Raw genomic sequence first — 19126 nt, forward strand, 5'->3', positions numbered from 1 at the left:
GTCAAAACGCCAAGTGTGGTAGAAAACAGCAAAAGTGGCTATTTAATGCTTGACAGGATGCTGTAAAGATGTTGAAAATAGAAACTCAATCTTGCTTACTGCAATGACTCTCCAAACTTCGAGTCATGATGCTGCACCCTTGTAATAGATTAAAACAGAGACTTAAGAGGTTTAGAAAATGTTTGCAAACCAGTAGTTCCTACTTCAATTTGGAGGAATTTGTGTTGATATAAATGATACATAGGACTCAGTTAAAAATCAAGTTTACAAGAAAAAACAATCATATAATTGCTGATTGCTACTGAGTGTGTCTGCTGGTGGGTTTGACACACGCAGTACTGAATGAGTGGAAATTTGCACGAACTAAGTCAAGTCATTCGCATCACTTTGTGCTGCAAACATTAGTCCCACCCTGTCCACTCTATCCCTATGTATCTATGAACTGAGGTTAATCCACACTCCTCCTCGCAACCTGAGCATCATATCAGACTCTAAACTGAAACTGCTACTCCACATCTTTTCCGGCAACAGGCTGCCTAGTTGCACTTTCAGAATGTTGTCCAACAGAGAAATGTAAAACTAATAGGATAACGACAGTCGGGGATTTTCACTTCCCAACGTTAATTGGACCAGTCATAATGTGAAAGTGATGTGGAGGTGCCAGTGTTGGACAGGGAGGGACAAGGTCAAAAGACACATGACACCAGCTTATAGTCCAACAGGTTTATTTGAAAATGCTGGTTTTCAGAGTGTTGCTCCTTCATCAGGTGTATTGAGAGAGGCATCAAGACACAGAATTTATAAGTTTAAAAAAAAGGAGGTGCAGTGACATGGAAGAAATTCTGGGATTTGCATTTTAATCAGTCGATGCCTGCATCTCCTTTCTAACTGATTAAAGATTTAACAGGAGGGAGTCAGCCAGACATTTTAGGTTTATCCAATACATTCACATCAGTTGTATGATCTTTTACTTATAAATTCTGTGTCTGGATGCCTCTCAATACACTTGATGAAGGAGCAACGCTGGATATCGCACTTGGGACTAAAGGGATCAAAGGATAGACAGAAAAAGCAGGACAGGCTATTGGGTCATCAGTCATAATCATAATGAATAGTGGAGCAGGCTTGAAGGAAGGAATGGCCTACTCCTGCTCCTATTTCCTATGCTTTTATGTTAATATGGCTTCAGACCCAGTTGGTTCCATAATATAACGTTCCAGGAAACTGGTACAAGAGCATTCTACATTCATCTCCCAGGCGATCTTTGCCAATTTGATTTGTCCAGTCTACAAGAATAACGAAGGTCCCCACAATTATTTTATCATTTTTGTTATAAATTCCAATTATTTCTTGCTTAACACCCTGTCCAACAATATAACTTAATAAGGTTTATAAACTACTTTCACCAACATTTTCTGGCTTTTGCATTCCTAATCTCTTCTTCCTGAGCCTGAACCAAGATCCTTTCTCACTGATGTTCATATGTTACCCTTTACTACTATTACGAATACAGAACTGGATATTTTACAAAAGGATATGTATTAAATGCCTTTTTGTAGCTTCAGGTAAAACAAATATTCTACAGAGACAGAGGTAGTGGTCAGGCTAAACTTCCATGCAGAGACAGGTCCAACTGATCTACGTGTCATAGGAACTGGGACTGAAAACAGTGGCTCAGTCTTCCCAATATTTAATTTTACTGGATATCGAATAAGTAGTGTCACAATTTTTGCAACAGTTTAGTCAAGAGAGATGGTGGTGAGCTGGAACACACCCAATACTATCAGCGTAACTTTATCAGAATGCAACAGAAACTCCAATCAGAAACATGTATGAGGAAATTCCCAACATCCAGTTCCTGACATACAGAAATAGTCTGGTCTGCAGTCACAATACTAGATAATTAGCAAATGACAAAAGGTGTGCATAAACTCAGAAGATGCAGCCATGATTTTACGAAGAGAACTTGACGGGCTTTGAACTCGAGATGCTCAACTGCAAATGCAGTTCAATGTAAAAGGCATGGATATCCCATGCACAGTATAGAAGTTATCAAGGGGAAGGTTAAAAGCCATCTAGAGGGGTTATTGGGCTCACTCTTCACCTTTCCAAACATTAAGCTGGGCACGAGGAAAAGACGAAATAGAAACAATTGAGATTTACACGACTGGAGGCTGTTCAGTACTTCATGTTTGCAGTAGCTCCTTTGATACAGCAATCCAAGATGAATTCCAGTGCACCATTCTCATCTTGTTGTCCTGTTCGTTTCCTGACTAACATTTTTTTTCACTTTTCCCTGATGCTGGTTTACACTGTTAAAACAAAACTATGTTTAACTCCCCAGAACAACAGAGTAATACCGCATTTGTTGTCACTGTGACATTATGGAACCATCCAGGCCTTTGTGTGGTATCTACTTTATGTAGTACGTTAACATGTAGACACTAAGTGCCCACCAAACTATTAGAAAAACCCTTCAAAACAGTGATTTGTATTATCAATTAAATAGTTCTCATGTGAACAAACATACGTTCCCACTTTGAGCACAAAAAATCAAATTTCAGGCCTGGAGTTCCCATCAGGATAACAGCACAATCTTGGTCAAACAATGCAAAATAACAGGGGATTTTAAATAGAGTTGTACTGATAATGGATACTTGGATGTGAATGTATTTTGGGCTGAAGCAAGGTTTGTAATGCAGTTGCACGGGGTCAGAATTGGAACTCCTGCTTTTCCTGATGTACATTAATGACCTGGATCTTGGTGTGCAGGAGACCATTTCCAAGTTTGCAGATGACACTAAACATGGAAGAATTGTTAACTGTGAGAAGGATGGTGCAGAACTCCAGCTGGACATCAACAGGTTGGTAGAGTGATTAGACAGATGGCATATGAAGTTCAATGCAGAGAACTACGAGGTAATGCAGTTTGGAAGAACAGTGAAAGACAATATAAAGTAGGGGTACAATTCTAAAGGGGGTGCGGAAGCAGAGAGATCTCAGTGTATATGTGTGCATAGATCACGGAAGGTAACAGGACAGGTGAAGAGTGAAATAAATAAAGTATAGAGTGTGCTCCTAAGATGCTACTTGGCCTGCTGTATTCATCCAGCTCCACACTTTGTTATCTCAAAGTATAGAGTGTCCTTGGCTTTATTAATAGGGACACAGAGTACAAGAACAAGGAGGTGATGTTGAATTTATACAAGACACTTTTTAGACCTCAGCTGAAAGACTAAGTACAGTTATAGGCCCCCACCAAAAGAAAGATGCGAATGCAGTGGAGAGAGTGCAAAAGTGACTTACAAGAATAGTTCCACATATGAGAAACTATAAGGATGAGGATAGATTGAAGAAATGGACTGATCTTCGCGGACAGAAGACAGCCAAGATGAGTTTGATTGAGATTTTTAAACACATGAGTGGAGTGAACAGAGTAGATAGGGTGAAACTGTTTCTCCTCGTAAAAGAAACAAGATCAGGAAGCATAAATTTAAAGTCATTGGAAAAAGAAGGATGATATGAAAAGAAACATTTTCGCACAGCAAGTTGTTAGGATATGGAATGCACTGCCCGGAAACATGGCGGAGGCAGGTTCAATTGAGGCATTCAAAAAGGCATTGGATGGCTTTTTGGATAGTAATGATGTGCAGGGATATGGGAGAAAAGGCAGAAGACTGGCACTAGATGATGGAGCTAGAATAGTTAATAGGGCCATTGCAGCCACAAATGAGATAAATGAGATGCACCTTAAAAATTCAGCAAAGGCCACTTAATGCCATCATTTCCATGGCCTTTGACTCAGTCTCAAAAGTCTGCAAAACTGGCCAGGCCCCCCAATCAGCACAGCAGGTTTCCTCCAACTGTGCCTGTCCCAGGATGGCTCATCACACTGCACCTAGAATCATAGGCACAAGGGCCGCGGACCTCACAAACTGTTGCTACTGGCTTGATCTGCACTCTCCAGCAATCAACACTAACTTCACTCATGTCAGTTTCTCATCATGCTGTTGCCACTATAACACGATTAAATTAATCTGAATTCAAATTCAGTCTACTGATTAGCCCTTGGAACCCAAGATCTGTGACCAACAGCGAGTGAAATTCTTGACTGGCCTAGCTGTAGTGATGCTTTGGCCAACTTTTCTCATTAAAGTGAGCTGAATTCAGTAATATTGAGGCTACAACAATTATGCTCAATATTGCTGCTGGATTGTGCTAGTTCATGTAGTGAGAGTTTACATTTGGTCCTATGCAAGCGAGCCTTATGCAAAAAGGACCTACATGCAGTTTCTCCTCCCCAAGACCATTTCAGTGCATTGTCTAGATTACACCCCTAACAGAAACTCCAGACCACAACTTTTACAAAAAAGCATTGAAAACTTACTTTGGAAGGAGTACGAATTTTTTTACTCTTTTGTTTCTTCATCAATTCTTCATGCTGTCTGAACTTCAGCAATTCTTCATTCTCTCCGAGCTTCAAAAGATTTTCATTTCCTCTCAATTTTACTAGGTCTTCTTGTTCGCTCTGCTTCTTTCCATCAAACTGTTCAACTCCTTCAAGCACCCTGCTTTTACCCAGTACCTTTCATGAGAAGAAATAACGCATAAGGAAGGCTTCACATAAAACAACAGATTGGCCATTCTGTGGCTCTCTATTACTGAGACCGCTATGTCCTTGGTGTAGAATGCCAGCCATGGCTCACTGATAGCACCAAGCGAAAAGGTTATGAATCCAAGCTCCACTCCAGCAACTTAGTAACCTATGCAACACCAGCGTCACACTGAAGGAGTGTTGCATTCTCATGGTAGACAACTTTCAGATGAGATGTTAAACTGAAGTCCCAACTTCCCTCTCAGGCAGAAGTAAAACATCCAATGGAATTATTTAAACAGCAAGGAAGTTCCCCTAGCGAAATAACCAATGATGATGTTGTGCCTAACATCTTGTCAAATTAAACTAATCCTTTCTGCCTGTCCATGGTTTATATCCCTCCAATCCTTGCTTATTCATATGCCTATCTACCTCCTCCACTACTCCCGGTATGTGTTCCAAGCACCTGCTACTTCCAGACACCTACCAAAAAACCTTGCGCCTCACATCTCCTGTGAACTTCTTTTCCACCCCGCATCCCCGCTCACCAACGCCACCCGCCCCCCCCCACCAAGTGTGGCCTACCAAAGTTTATAAAGCTGCAACATCACTTTCCAACTCTTGTACTCAATGCCCCAACCAATAAATGCAGACCAATGAGGTTTGCTTTGTTCATCTAGTTTAAGGCTCTAGTTTGAAAACTTAACTGATTAGGCATTTTGCATGATGACAAATATATTACTTTAAGATTATTACCTCAATTATATTGCCCCAAAGCCATCATTCCCTTCTGTATGGTAATAAAAATCTTGCCTACCTACAGACTTTACTTCCTAAGCTCCATGACTTTGAGCCATGCTACATTTAATGTTTAAAATGTGCCTATGTAAACATTTGTACAGTAGAGTCTGCCAGCCCTAAAATTGGAACATGTTGCCCTTTGTGATAAGCAAACTGCAAAGTGACATTCACAATTTTATCATTTATGCAACCAATCAAATCACTTAAAATGTTTTACAGAAAAAGAAAATCAACTGGCAGTTGGCTAACTAAGTTTAAATTAAAATCTTTTGAGATTTACCGGCATAGTTTGAAAGTGGGATATTTCAGTTACACAGTTAGATTAGAAAGGGGAGGGCTATTCTCCTTAGCGAACGAGGGCACATTTGATAAATGGATAAAGTGCAGGCCTCCTAAGCCAGGGATTGTGGGCTCGTGTCCCATCTGGAGTGAAAGTATGTTCGGGGCAGCACAGTAGCTAGCACTGCTGTCTCAGAGCACCAGGGACCCAGGTTCGATTTCGCCCCTCGGGTGGCTGTCTGTGTGGAGTTTTCACATTCTCCCCACGTCTGCGTGGGTTTCCTCCGGGTGCTCCGGTTTCTCTCCACAGTCCGAAGATGTGCAGGCTAGGTGGATTGGCCATGCTGAATTGCCCATAGTGTTCAGGGATGTGTAGATTGGGGGTGGGGGAGGGGGTGTATCTGGGTGGGTTCCTCTGTGGATCGGTGTGGACTTGTTGGGCTGAAGGGCCTGTTTCCACACTGTAGGGATTCGCTGATCTTCTACAAAATATGTACAAGATCATGGCATGCTAAGGTAAGGTAGGAAAAATCTTTCCTATTAGCTGATGGTGCTGTGACCTGAGCAACACAGATTTAAGATCATTATTACAGAGACCAATGTTTTTAACTCCAGAACTATAAATTAATTGAATTTAACATTCTCCTTACTACTATGGAGAGATCTGAACTCATCCCCAGAGCATCAGCCTAGCTGCCTGGATTACTAGTCCAGTAACATTACTTCTAATGCTACCATCTATCCAATCAGTAAAAGTCTGAATGCCTTCCAGGTGTCGTGGGCACAGACTGCATCAGAACGAGGAACCAGAAATGGAACTACACATTACGCAGGCATCAATAACATCCCCACTACTGACCTATCAATTTAGGGAAGATGATCATGAATGTAAGAGGAAGAGACTGGACAATGAAAGGGGGTAAAATAAGGTCAAGGTAGGAAGAAAAAGTTCAGCGAGGCAGGAACAAGCTAAAGCAATGGGTCTGCCAGGGCAGTCCCGTTTGTGGATTTTGAGAAGGACGAGACGCAGGCTCGGCAGGGTTGGTGGACTGAGAGACAGAAAGCTGTGCAGGTAGGATCGCCATTAGGGACGAGGTCCACGGCAGTCCTGGAAACAACAGCTTGGTGTTCAGTGATGGGGTCATGACCCAGGAGGAAGTATCCGAGAGTTGGCACTCAGCCTCTGCCAGGTAGAGGTCTGCACGCCAAAAGACGATCGCATCCTCCCTTATCAGCAGTTTCATAGCAAGATAGGGGTTGGACCTGAGAGAACAGAGTGCAGCAAGCTCATAGGGAGACAGGTTCAAGTGAGAGAGGTTGGGGGGGGGGGGGGGGGGGGGGCGCAGAGAAACTAAGGCAGCCAACGTCACACCAGCAGTTCTTAAAGAAGAGATAAAATGCCAGGAAACAGCCAGAGAGGGGGGGTCAGGTGGAGCAGGAGTACTGAGACAGGTGAAAGGCTCTATGTGGTGGGGGGGAATAGGATTCTTGTCCGAAGAAACAAGCATGGAAGCAACGATAATGGAAGAGAAGGTTGTGACAGTATCTAACTTATAGAATCTTTTAACATTTTAACATTTCAATATTCTATACTCAAGAGAATACAATCCAGGTTTATGAAATCTGTCCTCACAATTTAACTCTGTTAAATCTAGTACCATTTTGGTAAATGTGTGCTACAACCGCTCTAAGGCCAATAGATCCATCCTGAAGGGTGCTGAACGGAACCTAGTATTCCAGACGGGGTCTCATCAAGACACTATATAACTCAAGCATAACTTCCTCCTTTTTGTATTCTTGCATTCAAGATAAAGGTCAGCACTCCATTGGCCTTTTTGACGGGCTCACAAACCAATCGACTAGCTTTTCGTGTTTGCATACTTGGGATGCCCAAGGCTCTTTAGAGCTTTTGAGAATAGGTACTTACTTGGGTTGCACAGGGTAAACTCTGTGTCACAGTAACAGCAGCATGGCTGTCTGGTCCATCTGCATTTCTCAAGGTGGTCTGAGTCAATGCGTCATTGCCAGTTATCATTCCTTGATGGCTAATTGCTCCACTCTGCAGGAGGCGGTGAGAACCCACCATCTCGTGACTTACAGAGCTATCCTGCAAGATTCCAACTTCATTGGTGTTGTCTTGTAACATGGCATTGTCAACAAGAGATGCCTGTTGAGGAGTTCTCCCATACTCGAGGAGGGGCTGTTGTCCTTCTACTGGGACACTGGGAAGATCAGAAATTCCATCCACCCTGCTCATCTGGCCAAAATACTGCAAAAGAAGTACAATTGTTAGAGATCACTTTGGGAAGAAACTAAAACGAGCATAGAGAGTGTTAAATAGTCAAGTGAAGGACCAGTTCAACCGACAGCAAGATGAATGCAGAGAAATACAGCAAAATGTAAAGCACTTACTGTCTGTTCCTCACATCTGGTGCTGAAACAGCACATGGACTGCGGCAGTTTAAGGCAGCAGTCAACCACCTTCTCGAGGGCGACTGGAGATGGGTAACAAATGCTGGCCTAGCCAGCAATGCCCACATCCTATGATTTTTATTAAAACCGTACACAGCTCTCTTTGATTTTTTTTACTGTAAGAGATGGAGGCATGCTCAGATATGGTTTTATAGTTGACAGCATCCTTGCTTCCTCAAAGTCATATTGTGTTCTTTGGCTATGGCATCGCAGGCAAGGTGTGGCTGTGTCTGTTGGTCTTTGTGTGCCTGCATGTGTGTTAGTGCTGGTGAGAGAGCAAAAGCAGGGAGAGCCAAGAATCCTCCAGTGAGCAACTCACCTCTTGACACCTGAAGGTTTGTCCAGCAATCAAGACAGAACTCAAGGAGAAAGAATGCCACAGACCCAGAATTAAAAGGCAGGGAGTCAGTCAAGACCGACAGCAAGCCTGAGGGAGTCAGCAGGAGACAGAAAAAGCACTGAAAATTAAGAAGACTGATGAGAGAGCACTGCAAGAACATGAAGGCAGAGGGGCAATGGGTGACTACTACGCCATGCGGGAATCCCCCAAGTGCACCTCATTCTCCAATCAGTATGCAGCTCGAAATGACACTGCAGAACGGTTTGTGGTGCTGCTTGGAGGTAGATATGAACATAAGTCACAAAAAAAATGTGTTCACTGCCTCCACTTTGTAAGCACTTTAAATTAATAACAATGCAAATTTGGAAACCACATCACAAAAATCAACATTCCTGTCTTGAAAAGTGTGAGAAAATATGACAGAAGCATACAGAAATCACACAAAAATCTACAGTGTTGATATAACTGATTGCAAATTTTATTACCAAACACAACTGATGCATTTGGCAGTTTTGCAAAAGTTAGGCAATAATATCTGTACTACAAAACAATCTGAAAACAAACTATTGCTGTTGCTGGAAATCTGAAATAAAAGCAGAAAATGCTGGAAACAAGCAGCATCTGTAAAGACAGAAAGAGAGGTAACGTCCGAGGTCCAGCCTTTTCTGTTCCTATTGCTCCTGAGAAATGGCTTGTTGCAAGTATGTTGTCATCGATGCCAAAGGATCAATTCCGTTCTCAGATTGTAGCTGGACAACATTCTCACCAGTGTTCAATAATTTCACTGGAACAAGAGAAGTAAAGGCTGAAAAGGCAAATGAAAGTTTAGATTTGGTGCTGATTATTGCACCAAATTTGCAGTCATCCAAAATGTGATTGAATATGGCCTGCATTGCTACATTGCTACAAAAATGCCAAAAGTGACATAGCCAAAAAGCTAGAAAGAAAAGAAATTCAGAACTGTGAAGGCAAGACATGTAATTTTATAATATTTCATCAGGAATTATTTTAATATATGCATGGTTATATTAATATTCCTCTCACCATCTGACTTAGCCATACTGTGGGCCTGCTTTAATCCCACGTGCTTATGTCACTCACTCCAAACACTCAGCAGTTGGGATTTCTCAAGCTTATACTGGTCAAGTTAATCAAAAAATTAAAAATGATATTTTGGGCGCATCATTAATAACATCTATCACATTCATTTTACATTTTCTTTCTGATGCTTTAACTCCTCATGCACTTCATTTCTTGACTTTTTAAGAACTTAACTTTTCATTTTTGTTTGGCTGAAGCAGAACCAGAGCAGACAGGAGTGAAGTCATCACTAAGGTTCAACAGCTTTGCTCAAACATGACCAAAACCAAGGGAAAACCCGCAAGGCATTCTTGGCAAGAAAGACAAGAATATTGTGGAGATACACAACTGGATGAGACAAAAAGACAGAACGTGAGATGCTGATACAATGTGAGACCACAATGGCAGGTATGCTGCTCCTCACAGGGGCAGCACAGTGACTCAGTGGTTAGCACTGCTGCCTCACAGTACCAGGGACGCAGGTTCGATTCCAGCCTCCGGTGACTGTCTGCGTGGAGTATGCACATTCTCCCCGTGTCTGCATGGGTTTCCTCCCACAGTCCGAAGATGTGTAGGTTAGGTGGATTGGCCATGCTAAATTGCCCATAGTGCTCAGGGAGTGTAGATTTGGTGAGTTATAGGGGGATGGGTCTGGGTGGGATGCTCTAAGGCTTGGTGTGGACTTGTTGGGCCGAAGGGCCTGTTTCCACACTGTAGGGATTCTATCACAGTATTGAGATGCAATCTTGTTACTCATCTGTGGACAAGATCTTGGCACTTCTGAACAGATATCATCTCAGCCATTGTCTGAGATACACAAATGTTTACTATCAAAAAAAAACCAAGACCATACTGCAAAAAGCAACCTCCACCAGACAGGATATCTGCACTTGTGATGTGGTTATCGAGGGAAAAATTGTAAAGAACTGGAGGCTCTTAGAATGACAAAACCAAACAATTTGTTTTAAAAATGCATCTTTCAGAAAAAGAGGGTATCAAAGCTTCCTTGTACAAAACCTAAAATCTCAAACAAAGAGTAGCATAATAAGCCCAGTTTGGAGAATAATGGACAAGCTAGCTATTTGTTATGATCTGACTTCATAGTCCATAATCTTTTAAAAAATAGAATGTGTAGAAGAACCAAAGGTAAGACAATAAAGTGACAGGGTTCCCAAGGGTGAATTGAAACACCAAAAAGATATCATCTTTATTGTATAAAACAAACAACAGCAGTAATAACTAACCTGGTATACCAAACAGGTAAGATAATGATTCTAAACCACAAACTATATATAAAACTTAGATATTCATGATTAACAAGGTAAACGAGTTAACAGACAAACTGTGGTCAAAGATCCCACAGGCTACACTTTAAATGATTGAGGCAGTCAGGGCAGAAATCACCAGATGTTAGTGACAACATAGTTCACCAAATCCCATGAAAGCTCTAGCACCTTTGCAAGGGATTCTAATTCTTCACTTCTGAAGATCTAGCTTTGGAACTCCTTCAAAGCCTCCCAGACAGTGACTTCCTCAATGACCGCTCATGTTTTAGTAGTTCAATCTCTTCACCCGAGATAAAATTCTCCAGAGCTTTTGACTGCTCCTAAGTATTTAATCACTGACACAATTTCAGTTTTTAAATCAAACAGTTAACTTTACCAAGCTGCCACTGAATTTCTCCAAGCTCTTTTTCTCAACTGTATCAAGCAAACACTGTCTGTGGGCAGACATTGAAAGTTGTACCCTTTCCTGACAACTCAAATAGCATAATAATTCAAAGGGATGAGTCAGCCAGAGTAAAGCAACGAAAAGTACCCAAGAAAATTATATGAAGTAAATTCATACAACCACTCGACATCACTGCGAATATTGATTTGTATAGTGGAGAATAAACAACAAGTGCACAGGTTCTGAGAAGACAGTACAGATAGGGCTTAATAATCTTATGTATGTCCAAGATGATGAACACAGCTTATTTCCTCAGTTTTCATAAATGAATACAATGCTTTGCCTGAATAAACTGGCATCAATACCCTGCTTCACAGAACTTCAATCCCACAGAAACTAAACACCGGATACCTCCCAGTCCGACTGAGCTCAATAACACTGAACACAACCTTGCAGCAAAGATCTGATATTGCAAACAAATGTAGGCTGGTTGAGAGTACTGTAGTAACGTGCTAAGCAAACTACGCAAAGGCTCACGGTATTTCATTACAACAATGTCCTCTGCTTGTAAGGAACTAATCTTCAGATGGGGAATGTTTCACACTGCAATGGTATTTATACCTGTATTAGGAAAAGAGTTTGCAGATGCCAGTCTACAGGCCATCATCAAATTCTGATAATATCATTTTTTGAAACAAATGAGAGGAATGCAACAAACTGAAAACAATCAATGCTGGCGATCACAGCAGGTCAGACAGCATCCATGGAGAGACAGCACGTTAACATTTCTAGTCTCGATAATCTTCAGAGGAATGCCACAGTCATCATTCAAAATATGGTTAATTCTGAGAAAAAAACTGCACCAAGTTGGTGACGGCGAGCACGAGGGGGCATAGCTTTAAATTGAGGGGTGAAAGATATAGGACAGATGTCAGAGGTAGTTTCTTTACTCAGTAGTGAGGGAATGGAACGCTTTGCCTGCAACGGTAGTAGATTCGCCAACTTTAGGTACATTTAAGTCGTCATTGGATAAGCATATGGACGTACATGGAACACTGTAGGTTAGATGGGCTTGAGATCGGTATGACAGGTCGGCACAACATCGAGGGCTGAAGGGCCTGTACTGTGCTGTAATGTTCTATGTTCTATGTTAAGTTGCATTAGCATTAAAGTCAGGGATCTTAAGATGGTCAAGAAAAAGGGAAAGAAGGTATTCATGACATTTTGTCAGAAGTAACAACAACACTAAGAGTATCAGCTCTCAGGATCCTGTCAAGATGATGAAACTGAAGACTTTCAAGGACACAGGAAAATGTACAGTAACTGAAGGGCAGGGAAATTGCACTAAAAACTGATCATAACTTATTTTCTCAACTATTAGTTGTTGAAGCAGTGAGGAAATTGGATAATAAGATGTTGGTACATATATTGGGATTGTAACCCTTACCTCTAACCCATCATGATGGATTAATCCCTCATCAATTCAAACAAAGAAAAGCGTTCACATTTTCTTCAGGAGGTCAGTTGTCCCCTCAAGTGATTCAATATAAGTATGGGTTGCTATAGTATTGATTGAAGTTACTAAACCAGAATTAACATTTCAACAGTCTAATAACCAAATGCTAAGAGTTCTTATCAGACAACCCAAAATGGACAAGTCAAGAGTGGTCCACTGTGTCCCAGACAAATGCAAACAAGATCAACAGCATCAGGAATGTCGAAAGGATTAAATGTCAGCTGGAGGAATGCATGTCTTAAACGTTTTGGCTCCTGACCATAAAATCTCAAAACTGAAGATAAAAATTTCTTTCAGTTTTCTAGAAGGACAAGCTACTTAAGTTACTTTATCAAAGATGATGCATGGCTGCATGCCTGCAAAAGAGAGATCATCAAAGTCATAAACTTTCTTTGTTGGACACAGAAGTGAGTGTCATGCTTTTCATCAGAATGTTAGTAACACTGCTGTGCAGGTAGTACCAATCCCAGCATTGTTCTCCAACTAGAAGCAGCCAAGCCAACATACATCTACTGCTTTACAGTACATTTGCAGGATTTCTCATGAGCATGTCATCATAAACAGTCCTGACACTGATTCCTTTTACGGTACGTTTGGCATTTTGCAAGAACATTGATACCCAAACCTTAATTTTATTCAGGAAGACGGATCAGCATGCACGCAATTAATGTTCATCACATCTCTGATCATAAGTAGAGTGCGCGTGCTGCTCTCATTGGGTTACCATTTGTCAGGATGTGATTCAGTTTGCGCACTGTAAGGAATGGGAAAGGTCCTGATCACAAGCAAAAAGCACTGTGCAACAATAAAGTAGGGATATAATTTTTTGTTTTGCAATCTCTCTGTGAAATAGAGGCAACACCCACATTCCAGGGAAGATTAAAAATAGTCAAAGTGACAAATACCCATACTGTAATGGTAAGAGAGATGATGAGAGGGTGGAAGGCAGAACAGGAGAGGGGGTTAACTCAACACGCAGGTTAGATGACAAGATCTAAACCAAGCCAGATGTCAAACAGACAGAGCTGGAAGTTGTGCAGAGAAGCACTTGCCAAAGATTTGTTGCACAAATGCACACAGTCTGCCAAATCTCACGCTGCAAGGCACAAACAATGCTTTCAGAATATGCCAGAAATCTTATCTTCAAAAGACAATGCATGGAAATTAGAAAATGTAGAAGTTGACATAGTCTGGGTGACACTTCCTCCAACATCAGCAACTGAAATAGAGCTAGCACGTTGTTCATTTGAAAAGACACAGCATACACGACAACACTGCTTATTTTCTCAAAGTACCTTACACCAACTTCTGCTCCAGTGGAAATTGTAAGAATATAACCTATTTGCCTGACACTGCTAAAGGTTTAAACTAACGAAATGGGGTTGGAAACCAGGGTGCAGTTTAAGGAAAGATATTCAAGGTACACCAGAATTGAGGCATAAATAGCTTGGGAATGAAATGTGCTAATGTACAACAGATTACAATAAGGTCTCAATTAGATCTCCTGTGGATAGACTTGAACCCAGAGATCATAGCAAAGGCGAGCAGTGAGATTCAGCCACAACACGGTAGCTCAGTGGTTAGCACTGTTGCCTCACAGTGCCAGGGACGCGGGTTCAATTCCACCCTCGGGCGACTGTCTGTGTGGAGTTTGCACGCTCTCTGTGTCCGTGTGGGTTTCCTCCGGGTGCTCCAGTTTCCTCCCACAGTCCAAAGATGTGCAGGTTAGGTGGACTGGCCATGCTAAATCGCCGCTTGGCGTCCAGGGATATTTAGGTTAGGTGGGTTAGACGTGGAAAATGTAGGGGTAGGGGAACTGATCTGGGTGGGATGCACTTTGGAGGGGTGGTGTGGACTTGTTGGGCCAAATGGCCTTTTCCACACTGTGGGGACTGTATGGCAAAATGGGCATGTGAATGGAGAACTGGCTCAACAAAGGGCAGCACTGGATACTAAATATTCCTTTATACAAAAAGTGCTTGGGAAAAACATCAGGAAAAAGGCAACATGAAGTTGGTTTAAAGATAGGAATTGAATATGGTGAAATGATTGTTTTTCAGCCTGAAGGTAGGTTATATAATATAGGATTCCCAAAAGCTAGGTCCCCGGAACTCAGTTCCTTTGACATCTATTAATGACTTGAATGTGGTGTGCAGTCTATCATGCAAAACAGTTTCTTACAAATAGCCAGCAGGCACACAACTAAATGGCCTCCTGTGCTGTAACCCTTTCTGTAACTATCTATTGATACACAAATTAGGACTGTGGTGGCATACAGCTTGACTGACCAGATTGGTGCAGTCCCAACAACATACAAGAAGTTCAACAGGATCCAGGACAAAGCAGCCTACTTGATTAGCACCTTATCCATCACCTTCAATATTAACTCTCTCCACTACCAACGCACACAGTGGCAAGTGTTTTTTTTTTCTATTCATGTTTTGTGGGACACAGGCGCGACTGGCTGACCAGCATTTCTTGTCCATCCCTAGTTGTCCTTGAGAAGGTGGTGGTGAGCTGTTTTCTTGAACTGCTGCGGTCCTCCGGCTGTGGGTTGATCCACAATGCTATTAGGGAGGGGATTCCAGGATTTTGACCCAGTGATAATGAAGGAACGGCGATATACTTCCAAGTCAGGATGGTGAGTGACTTGGAGGGGAACCTGGAGGTAGTGGTGTTCCCATGTATCTGCTGCTCTTGTCCTTTAGATGAAAGTGGTTGTAGGTTTGGAAGGTGCTGTCTGAGGATCTTTGGTGAATTCCTGCAGTGCATCCTGTAGATAGTACACACTGCTGCTGCGCGTCAGTGGTGGAGGGAGTGGATGTCATGCCAATCAAGCTGCTGCTTTGTCCTGAATGGCGTGAAGCTTCGAGTGTTGTTGGTGCTGCACTCATCCAGGCAAGTGGGGAGTACTCCATCACACTCCTGACTTGTGCCTTGTAGAGGACGGACAGTCTTTGAGGAGTCAGGAGGTGAATTACTCGCCAATGTATTCCTAGGTTCTGGCCTGCTCTTGTAGCCACTGTGCGAATGTGGTGCATCCAGTCGAGTCTCTGGTCAATGGTAAACCCCCAGGATCTTGATAGTGGGGGATTCCGTGATGGTAACACCACCGAATGTCGAGGCACAGTGGTTAGATTGTCTCTTATTGGTGATGGTCATAGCCTGGCATTTGTGTGGCACGAATGTCACTTGACAGCCCAATCCTGGATATTGTCCAGATATTGTTACATGTGAACACAGACTGATTCAGTACCTGAGGATACTGAGGATGAGCAGTGTGCAAAATCTACAAGATGCACTGCAGCAAATTGCCAAAACTCCTAAAATTGCAACTTCTAAACCCACTGCCAAGGCCACCTAGTAGGACAGGGCAGCAGATACATGGAACCATGTTTCCCTCCAAACCACCTCTCCACTTAGATTTAGAAACATATCACCATTCCTTCAATGTCACTAGGTCAAAACCCTGGAACTCCCTCCTTAATGGCTTTGTCACTCTGCCTATACCACACAATTACCGCAGTTCAAGAATGTGGTTTACCACCTTCTCTCGGGCAATTGGGGTTGGTGAATAAAGGTGGTTTTGACTGCAATGCTCACATCCCAGGAAAGAATAAAAATATTCAAAGTAACAAATGCTCATACTGTAATGGTAAGAGAGATGATGAGGGGCTGAAGGGCATAACAGGAGAGGGGGTTTACATGGGGAAGTCAACCAGTAAGGCAAGTCAGATGTTCAAACACAGGATGAACAGCAATGAATGCCAGCCGAGGAAAGTTCCAACATTCCATGCTGATGGAAACATAGCTGGATAAAGCACGAGGATATGGCAGCATTAGGCGGCAGATGCTTGGATAACCAGAGTGGGGTAGGAAGGGACAACAGCAAATAAGGTCACAATGGGAAAAATGGTCAAAAGACAAAATTAGTGGCTCCCTATTTAAATGCACATATTTGGAATAACAAATGAATTAACAGCACAACAGATCAAAGCTGGGAACTACAGTTTCAGGCTTGTGGCTTTTTGAAAGGACAGGCAGGAAAGAGAGGGTGGTGGGGTAACATTATTGGTACAGAATGGAATAAGATTGATAGCAAGATTGGAAGCTATAGAATCACTATGGGTGAAGTTAAGAAATAAAAAGGGAAAGACAACACCAGTAGGAGTAGCCCATAGGCCCCACCCCAACAATAGCTTATATGATGGAATTGAGAATAAACGAGGTCACAAGGGCATGTAACAAAGGCAGATTATGGGTGATTTTAATCCTCATGTAGATTCAGACAGTCAGATGGGCAGAGGTAGCCACAAGGAAGAATTCACTAAATGTATTTGGGACAGCTTCCTCAAACAATATGTAGTGGATCCAACCAGGGATCAGGCTATTTTAGATCTGGTGATGTTTAACGAGGCAAGCTCAAATGGCAGAGTAAAAAAAGATGCGTAGGAAACAGTGACCATAGCATGATAAAATTTAGAATTCCAGAACAAAAGCAGCCCACTTGGTTGAGGAACCAATGTTCAGCAACAGCAATGCGTACGATCCCCAAGAGGCACTGCAGAAATTCACCAATGCTCCTGAGACAGAAACTTCCAAACCCACAAATAGTACCAGCTAGAAGGACAAGGGTAGCAGATACATGGGAACACCACCCGCCTGCAAGTTCCCCTCCAAGTCACTCACCATCCTGACTTGGAAACATACTGCCATTCCTGGATCAAAATCCTGGAATTCACTCCCTAATGGCACTGTGGGTCAACCTACAGCACTTGGACTTCAGTGGTTCAAGAAAGCAGCCCACCACCTTCTCAAGGGCAAGTAGGGATGGGTAATAAATGCTGAGGGATGAACATGGGTGGGAAACAACTGCGCTAAGCTTAAATAAGGGTAATCACAAAGGAATAGACAATAGACAATAAGTGCAGGAATAGGCCATTCAGCCCTTCGAGCCAGCACCACCATTCATTATGATCATGGGTGATCATCCACAATCAGTATCCTGTTCCTGCCTTATCCCCATAACCCTTGATTCCACTATCTTTAAGAGCTCTATCCATCCCTTTCTTGAAAGTATCCAGAGAGTTGGCCTCCACTGCCTTCTGGGGCAGAGTATTCCATATATCCACCACTCTCGGGGTGAAGAAATTTTTCCTCAACTCTGTTCTAAATGGCCTACCCCTTATTTTTAAACTGTGTCCTCTAGTTCTGGACTCACCCATCAGCAGAAACATGCTTCCTGCCTCCAGAGTGTCCAATCCCTTGATAATCTTATACGTCTCAATCACATCCCCTCTCATCCTTCTAAACTCAAGTGTATACAAGCCCAGTCGCTCCAATCTTTCAACATATGATAGTTCCACTGTTCCAGGAATTGACCTCGTGAACCTACGCTGCACTCCCTCAATAGCAAGAATGTCCTTCCTCAAATTTGGAGACCAAAACTGCACACAATACTCCAGGTGCGGTCTCACCAGGGCCCTGTACAGCTGCAGAAGGACCTCTTTGCTCTTATACTCAATTCCTCTTGTGATGAAGGCCAGCATGCCATTAGCTTTCTTCACTGCCTGCTGTACCTGCATGCTTGTTTTCATTGACTGATGTACAAGAACACCTAGATCTCGCTGTACTTCCCCTTTACCTAACTTGACGCCATTTAGATAGTAATCTGCCTTCCTGTTCTTGCCACCAAAGGGGAGAACCACATATTTATCCACATTAAAGTGCATCTGCCATGCATCTGTCCACTCTCCTAGCCTGTCCAAGTCACCCTGTATTCTCATAACATCCTCCTCACATTTCACACTGCCACCCAGCTTGTGTCATCAGCAAATTTGCTAATATTACTTTTAATGCCTTCATCTATATCATTAATGTATATTGTAAATAGCTGCGGTCCCAGCACCGAACCTTGTGGAACGCCACTGGTCACTGCCTGCCATTCCGAAAGGGACCCGTTTATCACTACTCTTTGCTTCCTGTCAGACAGCCAATTTTCAATCCAAGTCAGTATTTTGCTCCCAATACCAGTGCCTAATTTTGCTCACCAATCTCCTATGTGTGATTTTATCAAAGGCTTTCTGCAAGTCCAGGTACACTACATCCACTGGTTCTCCCTTGTCCATCTTCACGGTTACATTCTCAAAAAATTCCAGAAGATTAGTCAAGTACGGTTTCCCCTTCACAAATCCATGGAGACTCTGGCCTATCTTATTACTGCTATCCAAATGAGTCGTGATTTCATCTTTTATAATTGACTCTAGCATCTCTCCCACCACTGACGTCAGGCTAACTGGTCTATAATTCCCTGTTTTCTCTCTCCCTCCTTTCTTGAAAAGTCAGACAACATTAGCCACCGTCCAATCTGCAG

At 42.5% G+C, this 19126-nt stretch overlaps 1 protein-coding gene across 3 annotated transcripts in view; it reads right to left on the minus strand.

Annotated features, from left to right (window-relative positions):
- Window positions 1-19126, minus strand: part of LOC125448323 (zinc finger protein 148-like) — a 67959-nt gene that overhangs the window by 37881 nt on the left and 10952 nt on the right. For all 3 annotated transcript variants that reach the window (XM_059643329.1, XM_048523571.2, XM_048523570.2), the window contains exons 2-3: window positions 7602-7943; window positions 4388-4585 (exon numbers count right to left, since the gene is read on the minus strand). In XM_059643329.1, the coding sequence (XP_059499312.1) occupies window positions 4388-4585; window positions 7602-7931 (528 nt within the window). In that variant the 5' untranslated portion in view covers window positions 7932-7943. The remainder of the gene's footprint in view (window positions 1-4387; window positions 4586-7601; window positions 7944-19126) is intronic.

This window comes from Stegostoma tigrinum, chromosome X, assembly GCF_030684315.1.
Source record: "Stegostoma tigrinum isolate sSteTig4 chromosome X, sSteTig4.hap1, whole genome shotgun sequence".
Lineage (NCBI taxonomy): Eukaryota > Metazoa > Chordata > Chondrichthyes > Orectolobiformes > Stegostomatidae > Stegostoma > Stegostoma tigrinum.